This window comes from Dipodomys merriami, unplaced genomic scaffold (assembly GCF_024711535.1).
Source record: "Dipodomys merriami isolate MVZ:Mamm:240054 unplaced genomic scaffold, mDipMer1.0.p SCAF_273, whole genome shotgun sequence".
In the NCBI taxonomy this organism is placed as follows: Eukaryota; Metazoa; Chordata; class Mammalia; order Rodentia; family Heteromyidae; genus Dipodomys; species Dipodomys merriami.
Genome location: NW_027204193.1, coordinates 1,564,086 through 1,573,653, shown reverse-complemented (window position 1 = coordinate 1,573,653; position 9,568 = coordinate 1,564,086). Strand labels below are relative to the sequence as shown.

Below are 9,568 nucleotides of genomic sequence, written 5' to 3'. Positions count from 1 at the left end.
GCGGCGCGGGCGGCCGGGGCGCGCGGGCCTCGGAGCCCCGGAGCCCCGGAGCCCGGCCCCGGCGCGCGCGGCGCCCGACGCCCGGCCCGGCCCGCGGAGCGGAGAGGGTCCCCGCCCGGCCCCGCACTCACCCGGCTCCACCTGTTGCCCGGGCCGGGCCGGGGCGGCCCGCGGCGCTGCGCCCCCGGCCGGCTTCCCGGCCCGCGCCGCCCCGCCGGCTCCCGCGGCCCCGGCTCGCACTCACGCTCTCCCGGGGCGCGCGCGCGGGGTCTGGAGACTTTCCCGGGCCGGCCTCTCGCCCGCCGCGGGGACCCCACCCGGGCCGCGGCCGGGCCTCGCGCCCCCTCTGCCTTGGGAAGGACGGTGTTCCCTCCCCCTCCTCGTGGCTGCTCCCCCTCCCCGTGCGTGTGTGTGTGTGCGCGCGTGTGTGTGTGTGTGCGCGCGTGTGTGTGTGTGTGTGCGCGTGTGTGTGTGTGCGCGCGTGTGCAGGGGGGGCTTCCTTTCCTTTGCCTTGGAAGGCGGGCGAGGTGGGTTCGAGGTCCGCTCTCCCCGGGCCGGGAGGGATGGAGCCTCCTCTCTCTTGGAGAAGCCGCCCTGGGCTTCCCCGGGCCGGGAGGGATGGAGCCTCCTCTCGCAGGGAGAAGGCCGGCCCTGGGCTTCTGGATGGCTTTCTTTTTGAAAATAAAACCTGAGGATTCACCTTTCTCGGCACGCGGGGCGGCAGCCACCGTGCGGTCCGAGACAGCCTTTTACACGAGTGTGTCAGGGCCGTGTTAGAATTCACGCGCACACACACACATGCACAGTCACATCCCGCTCCCCCCTGCCCCAAGCACACGCTCTGGTCACTCAGCCGTGGCTGGATCGCCCGGCTCGACTTGTTGCTGGACACCTGGAACACTTAGGTTTTGATTTTATTTTTCCCTTCCCTTCTCCTAGAAGCCTTTTAATTTTCTTCTCCCCCCTGGTCAGTGCCTCTCCAATACGATCAGCACTAACGCGGCGTGTGTGTGCACGCGTGTGCGGGTGTGCATGCGTGTGCGTGTGTGATCTCCGGGCAGGCCGGCCTCACCACCTGACGTTCAAGCCAGACAACCCGAGCACCAGGCCACGGCCGCGGCCGCTTCTCCAACACCGGGGAGAAGGAGGGCCGGGCGGCCAGGGCTGGGCTGGCAGGGGCGGGGGGCTGACCCTGGCTTCCTCCGGCCTACGACTGGGAGAAGGAAGAAAAAAAAGAAAGAAAGAAAAAGCCATTTTCACTTTCCCTGGCCTGAGCACAGGCGCGCTGCTAGCCCTGGGGCCCTGAAAGGAAGGGTTGGAGTCTCTTTGTCTGGAAAAAGAGTTTAGGGCTCAAATTCAGCTGCAAAGGAGCCAAATGAAGTGAGAAACAAAAGGCAAATTGAAGGATTCCGACTCTTGGCTTTTTGTGTTTTCCTTACTAGAAAATAATTAGACCTAATGAATATGCAGACGCAAAGACTGAACCCGGGGCCGTGGATGGAGCTGCAGGGTTTTAAAGCGAGCGGGAGGAAGGCCCCGCACCCGCAGCCCCGCACCCTCGCCCGGCCCTGCATCCGCGTGCATTTTTTTGAAATGCATAAATGTTGCTCGGTTTAATTGATTGAGTCACAGGGATTCCCCCCCTTGCTTTTAAGTGCCATACTTCCCTACCTTTCAACAATCATTTTAATATATAGTCAATGGCTCTTTGTGGACCTTACAAAAAGCAACGCTGCGCAGTTGTTGAATAGATTCTGCTCTGGGCAAAGACAGGTTAATCGAGGGCCGCACCGCGAAAACAAGCGAGTGTTGTATGTTTGTACTGATTCCAAATGTCTGCATTTTCCTAACTAAATCAAAGGGAGTGTTATTTCTTTTTCTGCTCACTCATCTGAAGGTAAGTAAATTTTCTCTGCCGATCAAAAGCCTGGTCGGCAACAAAGACCGTGCCCGTTTTTTCCACCGTCCTGGTGTGGCGAGTCGCGGCGATTCAATGCCGTGACAGAGTGACTGATTTGTGAACTAGAAAAGGTTTGAATGTCACAAAATTTACATTGCTCCCCTCTACCGGGGATTTAAAGACCACAAAGAAGAGGGGGGTCTGGGCGCCCTGGGTGCGAGCCGGGGCTCGGGGAGCTGGGGCGGCCCAGGGGGGAAATTTACAGTTTTTACCTGAATGGAGAGGGGGACGGGAGCCAGAGGGAGGGAGGGAGGGAGGCTGGGGGGGGGTGAGTCCAGGCAGACCAGGGGAAGGGCGGGAAGAAGGGGGGGAAACACAACATGAGAGAGAGAGAGAGAGAGACAGACAGACAGACAGAGGTGCAAAGCAAAACAACACATCCCCTGGGCTAGGGGACCCACACAGGACCAGTCCAGACGTGGAGCACCCCATCCACCTGTGCGGGGAGGGCTGGGGGGAGGGAGGGGAGGGAGGGGAGGGGGGCAGGGGGAGGGGAACTGATTTGGTCCCAAGTGGGACGGGGGGGGGGCCATAGGCACAGCTTGTGGAAGGCGCCGATCAGGGCGCACCCGCCCTGCGCACACACCGCTCACACCGCTCACACTCACACCCCTCACACCGATCACACTCACACCGCTCACACCGCTCACACTCACACCCCTCACACCGCTCACACCCGCTCACACCCGCTCACACCCGCTCACACCCAGGTCTGAGATGACACAGGGGAGGGAGAGCCCGGGCGGAGGAAGGGAGACAACTTCAAAAGAAGCCAGTAACAAAAGCCTGCTCGGCGGCTGCGCGGGGAGGGGGAGGGGAGGGGGAGGGGAGGGGGAGGGGGGCACAGAAAAGAAAGTTGCTGAGTCGGGACCTTCCGGACGGCCCGGGCCGCGCGCACCGGGCCCGGCTCGGGGCTCCCGCGCGCCGGGCGCAGGTCGGGGGAGGCCGGGGAGGGGAGGGGAGGGGGATGGGCTCCGTCCGAGCGGGAGCAGCGCACACGCATCTCTTCTTTATCCCCATTTTCCATCCTGAGCGACGATGGGGGGGGACAAATAAATAAATAAGTGGCCGCTCCCGGCCGGCCCCGCGTGTCCGGGTGCGGGTGGGGGGGCGGGGCGGGGAGGGAGGGCGAGCCCGTCAGGCGCTCCTACAATCCCGGGGATGGACGAGGCGGGCGGGCCAATGAGCGGCGCGCGGGGCGGCGGCGGGCGGGGGCGCCGCGCGGAGCGGCCAATGGGCGCGCGCGCCGGCGTCACGTGGCGCCGCCCCCCGGCTCCCATTCATCCAGGGCGGGCCGGGGCGGGCGGGGGGCGCGCGGGGGGCGAGGGGGGCCGCGGGGGCCGCGGCCGTCCTTTCAATTCATTTATCTGCAGGAATGATTGCCGCTATCAGTCTCGCGCGCGGCGCCCGGCGGACCAGGTGAAAGTTTCTCCGCGGGAAGACGCGCCGCCAAAGACGACATTGTGCGTGATCGGCGCCTTTTCTTGGGGGCTTCGCCCGCTCCCCTTCTTTTCTTCCTCCGCCCCCCCACCCCGTCCTCTTTCTTTTTTTTTGGGGGGGGGGAGAAAAAGAAAGACAACAACCAGCGGAGAGGAGGGAAGGAAGGGGGGGAAGCGCGGAGGCGGCGGCGCGCGGGGACCGGCGAGAGGCGCGGGCGGCCGGAGGAGGGAAGGAAGGAGGGAAGGAAGGAGGGAAGGAAGGAGGGAAGGAAGGAGGGAAGGAAGGAGGGAAGGAAGGAGGGAAGGAAGGAGGGAAGGAAGGACGGAAAGAGGGAAAGGAGGGAAGGAAGGAAGGAGGGAAAGAAGGAAGGAGGGAAGGAGGGAAGGAGGGAAGGAAGGAAGGAGGGAAGGAAGGAAGGAGGGAAAGAAGGAGGGAAGGAAGGAAGGAGGCAGGAGGAGGCAGGAGGAGGCAGGAGGAGGCAGGAGGAGGCAGGAGGAGGCAGGCGGCAGCACCGCCGTCCCCGGCCCCGCCGCCCCGGCGCCGCCCGGCCGCGCGCCCGCTCTATGCCCCGGGCCCGGGAGGGAGGCCGTCCCGCGCGCCGCCTCGCGTGAGCCGGGGCCGGGGGCGCCGGCGATGCTCCCCGCCTTCCCCCGCGCCGCGCCGGGCCCGCTCGGCGGCGGCCGCTGAGCGCGGAGCCCGCGCCGTCCCCGCGGCCGTCCCCGGGGCCTCGGCCGGCCGCCCGCGGGCGCGGCGCTCCGCCCGGTGGGTCGGCGCCCCCCTGCCCGCCCTCGCCCCTCCCCGCCTCCTCCGCCTCCTCCCCGGCGGCGGCGGCGGGCGACGGTGGGGGGCCCGCGGGAGGCCGGGGTCCAGCCCCGCGCGGCCGCCATGCTGCTGGACGCCGGGCCGCAGTACCCCGCGCTCGGCGTGACCACGTTCGGCGCCTCCCGCCACCACGCGGCGGGCGACGCGGCCGAGCGGGACGTGGGCCTGGGCCTGAACCCGTTCGCCGCGGCCGCCGACGGCATGGGCGCCTTCAAGCTGAACCCCGGCTCGCACGAGCTGGCGTCGGCCGGGCAGACGGCGTTCGCGGCGCAGGCGCCGGGCTACGCGGCGGCCGCGGCGCTCGGCCACCACCACGCGCACCCGCACCACCACCACCACCACCCCGCGGGCGCCGTGGGCTCCTACTCCAGCGCGGCCTTCAACTCCACCCGGGACTTCCTGTTCCGCAACCGCGGCTTCGGCGACGCGGCGGCGGCGGCGGCGGCGGCCAGCGCGCAGCACAGCCTGTTCGCCGCGTCGGCCGGCGGCTTCGGGGCCCCGCACGGCCCCGCCGACGCCGCGGGCCACCTGCTCTTCCCGGGGCTGCACGCCGCCGCCGAGCAGGCGGCCGGCCACGCGTCGCCCAACGTGGTCAACGGCCAGATGCGCCTGGGCTTCTCGGGGGACGTGTACCCGCGGCCGGACCAGTACGGCCAGGTGACCAGCCCGCGCCCGGACCCGTACGGCGGCCCGCAGCTGCACGGCTACGCGCCGGTGAACGTGAACATGGCCGCGCACCCCGGCGCCGGCGCCTTCTTCCGCTACATGCGCCAGCCCATCAAGCAGGAGCTCATCTGCAAGTGGGTCGAGCCCGAGCAGCTCGCCAGCCCCAAGAAGGCGTGCAACAAGACCTTCAGCACCATGCACGAGCTGGTCACGCACGTCACCGTGGAGCACGTCGGCGGCCCCGAGCAGAGCAACCACATCTGCTTCTGGGAGGAGTGCCCGCGCGAGGGCAAGCCCTTCAAGGCCAAGTACAAACTGGTGAACCACATCCGCGTGCACACGGGCGAGAAGCCCTTCCCCTGCCCCTTCCCGGGCTGCGGCAAGGTCTTCGCGCGCTCCGAGAACCTCAAGATCCACAAGCGGACGCACACAGGTCAGTGCGCGGGGCGGGCCGGGGGGGGCACGGGGGGGGGTCGGGGGGCGCCCTCCCCCCCCCCGACGGGAGCGGGTGCGGAGACGTCCAGTCCGGGCAAAGTCGGGAAGTCGCCTCCCGCGATCGGAGGTCCGGGCCGGGGAACTTGCGGGGCGCGGGGAGGGTCCCCGAGAGGGCTGGGAACGTGGGGGGGGGACGCGGGCCGGGCGAGGGGGGGGGCTTGTCCGGGGAACCGGGGCCGGCCCGGCCGAGCGCGGGCGGCCGGCGGCGGGGAGGACGCGGGAGAGGAGGAGAGCGCGGCGCGGGAGGGATCGGGAGAGGCGGGGACGGCGCCGGGCTGCGCGCCGGCGGAGCCGCGGTCGGTCCCGGTCGGTCCGTCCCGGTGCCCGCGGGGGATCCGGGGCCGCCGGCCGCGGGGCGGGAGGTGAAGCCCGGGCACGTGGACGCCGCGGCGGGGCCGGGGCGCGGGAGGCGGCCGGCTCGGGACGCCCGGGTCCGCCCCGGAGCAGGGGGGCGCGGGGGGCGCGGGAGGAGCGGCGGGGTGACCCGGGGGGACCGCGGCCCCGCGGTGACCGCCGCCCGCCGCCCTCGCCCCTCTCCGCCCCAGGCGAGAAGCCCTTCAAGTGCGAGTTCGAGGGCTGCGACCGGCGCTTCGCCAACAGCAGCGACCGCAAGAAGCACATGCACGTGCACACGAGCGACAAGCCGTACCTGTGCAAGATGTGCGACAAGTCCTACACGCACCCCAGCTCGCTGCGCAAGCACATGAAGGTGAGCCGCGCTGGGCCGGGCCGGGCCGCCGCGCTCCCCGCCTCGGACGCCCGGGCGCGCGGGGATCCGCTTCCCCCAGGCCCGGCCGGGCCGGGAGCGGCCGGAGCAGGAGCAGGAGCAGGAGCAGGAGGAGGAGGAGGAGGAGGAGGGAGGCCCAGGGAGGCCCAGGGTCCCCCCGCCGAGCCCGGGACGCACCGCCCGGGCCGAGGCCTGGGCCGGGTCTCAGCCCCGCGCGCGCGGCCGGGGAGGCGGGGTCGGGGTCCCCCGAGCTCGGGGTGGGGGGGGGGGGTCCGGGCCGAGGCCTCCCGGCGACCGAGCCCCCCCCCCCCCCGTCCCCGTCCGGCAGGTGCACGAGTCGTCCCAGGGCTCGCAGCCGTCGCCCGCCGCCAGCTCCGGCTACGAGTCGTCCACGCCGCCCACCATCGTGTCGCCGTCCACCGAGGGCCCGGCCGCCGGCGCGCTGTCCCCGCCCGCGCCCGCCGTGCACCACGCGGCCGGCCACGGCGCGCTCTCCTCCAACTTCAACGAGTGGTACGTGTGACGGGCCGCGGCCTCGGCCAGGCCCCGTACCCGCCAGGCCCCGTACCCGCCCGGCCCCGTACCCGCCCGGCCCCGGCCCGCCCGGCCCGCCAGGCCCCGTACCCGCCAGGCCCCGTACCCGCCAGGCCCCGGCCCGCCCGGCCCCGGCCCGCCAGGCCCCGTACCCGCCAGGCCCCGGCCCGCCAGGCCCCGTACCCGCCCGGCCCCGGCCCGCCAGGCCCCGGCCCGCACCCCGACTCGGGTTTCTACGGAAAATTCAGACACAAAACAGCGTCGTCCACCAGAAAACCAGACCCGGGAGCGCGGCGGACGCAGGCGCGGTAACCCTCCCCGCCCTCCGCGCCCTCCCATCTCCTTCCGTTCTTTTTAATTTAAAAAACACATGGCACCCCCCTCCTCATTTTGGTTTCTGTGGATTTCTTTTGGGAAAGGCCTGGTGAGCGGCGGCCGGGCCGAGGCCCTTCCAGAACCCCACAGCACCCCAGACCCCCAGGCTGTGCGGGCCTCGCCCTGCCACGGTGTTGTAGTTTCTATTTTATTTTCTGAGCTCCCGTCCCTCCTCTCCTCCTCTTCCTCCTCCTCCTCCTCTCCTCCTCCTCTCCTCCTGTCCGTGGGGTGCGGCTGTGTCCCTGCATCCGTCCCCCTTTCTCTTCTGGCTCTCCTGTAAATAGAGAATTCCCGGCTCCAGCCCGTCCGTCCGTCCGTCCGGCTAGGCCCTGTACATAGTCCCCTCCGGTGTGGAGCGGGCGGGCAGGGGCCTCGCGTGGGGGTCCCCGCGTGGGGGGAGGGGGGAGGGGGGAGGGGGGAGGGGCGGCCCGAAGCCCACTGTTTGTACTGAATGGCCAGAATGTTCTAGTAAATGTGTACCAAAATGTGAATTTCTTTGTACCGATTACAGTCTCCCCCCCTCCCCACGTCCTCCCCGACAGAATATTATTGGCATTCATGTGCTTTTTTTTTTCTTTTGTATAAAGTGCAACCATCTCGTCCCAAAGTTTTGAGTGCTTTAGTGCAGTAAAGATTGTTTAAAGTCCTGTCAGGAATCCCCCCGCCCATCCCCTCCGTCTAGTTATGAGCCTGGATCTATCTACGTGTCAAACTGTTCCATTTGTTTATGTAAAGTGATATTAAAAAAGATATAAACTATAACTGTCCGTTGCGTTTGGCAAAAAAAAAAGATGCAACCACCTATTGTATATATTTCCTAGTTCCCATATTTATCCGCATGTAAAGGGCCGGTTTCTCCATGCTTCGGCAATTCAATATTTATGGCTAGAAGAAGAAGAAAAAAACCTCGTATGTACACTTTAGCTCCCAGAACTGTTTGGTAACCTTTCGTACCTTATTAAAGATTCTTAAATCTCAGTGTGGCAGAAGTTGCTTCTTCTCCCCGACCCGGCTCGCAGCTGCCAACCTGCTGCCCAGCCTCCCCTCTCCCCTCCTGTCAACGGCCGGTCCTGTAAACCTGATAAATGAACATTTCCCTGCTGACTCTCCGAGAGGGTGTAATTAGTATTTATATCTAAATTTATGAAACAAATTTTCGGCCGCAGTATAATTTAAATGACCTTTGCAGAGGTAGAATAACAACCATAAAAATAACAGGAAGAGATGGCCGCGGCTGTATCAATATTCATGCGGGGTGGAGGACGGGAGCTGCCGTTCTGTGAATGAACTTGGAGCCGGTTAAATTCTCTGGTCGTCGCAGGACGGGTTGCAGGTTGACGGTATCATATTTGCCATTGCTTCCACTAAACCCTTTACGGCCATGACTAATTTTTAGGAAGTGGGCCCATGCTTTTTCTCCTAGGCCTTCTTTGTACAAAACGATAAACATCCATAAAGCACTTCACTTATATTCTTTTGCAAACGTCGATACTCATTTAAATTAATTACTTCCAACGATAATGTTATTATTCCTATAATTTTGCTGCTGTTATTAGTCCTCCTTAAACATACATCTAGAGAGAATTATTTCTTTTTATGTAATTTGATTATCTTTCTATCGCTTTTATTTATTTCTCATTTACTTAAGAAATTCGTTCCATTGACTGGAGTTGATACAGTAAATTTGTAAATGAGGAGACGATATAAAAAAATCTAAATTACTTGTGCTTAATGACTGTGGCAGACGCCCTTTTCTCTAAATCAGATTGTCTTTCTTGCAGTTTAGTTTGATAGATTTGCAAGCTACGCTGCTTCCTGAAAGTTCCATTGGCTGGTAGGAAAGGGGGTTCCTTTGTCTCTGGCTGGGGCTTGCCTGATCGCCCCCATTAAGCCGAGACCGTGTAGATGGAGATCACAAATCAGACCTTGGCTGTGGCTGCGGAGGCCGGCCTAGGGACCGGAGGCTCTACATTTTCAGGAAGTCACAGGCCACAGTCACATCTGGCTCCAGATTCGACCAAAGTCGAATCTGAAAGTGTGGCCGCGCTCCTCTGTAAAAAGACGTTATGGACTTGTTTTCTTCGTTCTGGTGTTTTTCTTCGTTCTTGTCATTTTTGTAGCCCGTCTTGTGTGCCGGGAAGGAAGAGGGTTTGGCTGGCGGAATTTCTGGCCACAGATGAAAAGTTGGTGATGTTTTAACTTAAAAAAAAAAATATATTCCGATGGCAGCAGTCTGGTTGGTCTTTCACGGGAAGAGCGCCACCTTGCAAAATGGGCTGAGATGTAAGAAGGGTGAATTTGAGAAAAGGAGGAATTTCTGCCAAGTCCAGAAATGAGTGAGACCCAAAGCTGGCCTCATACAGTGTTGTTGTTGAAGTTTTGAAATTGATGAACAAATGTTAATATTTGCAGTGACTGCAGACGTTGAGCTGAATAGTAAAACATAGGGAGAGGAGCGAGGATGGCTCATCTCTAGGAAAGTCACAGCTTTCTCCTGTCCACGAGAGATAGGGCTGTTGGGAGTTGGGTAGGAAGACGATTTGGTAACC

The 9,568-nt window shown here is 64.2% G+C and overlaps 1 protein-coding gene across 1 annotated transcript; it reads left to right on the top strand.

Moving 5' to 3' along the window:
• Positions 1–4,285: 4,285 nt before the first annotated feature.
• Positions 4,286–7,360, top strand: LOC138837633 (zinc finger protein ZIC 1). Its single transcript, XM_070036559.1, has 3 exons — positions 4,286–5,321; positions 5,929–6,092; positions 6,439–7,360. The coding sequence occupies exons 1-3, from the start codon at positions 4,286–4,288 to the stop codon at positions 6,631–6,633; spliced, it is 1,395 nt and encodes a 464-aa protein (XP_069892660.1). The 3' UTR covers positions 6,634–7,360.
• Positions 7,361–9,568: the final 2,208 nt, after the last annotated feature.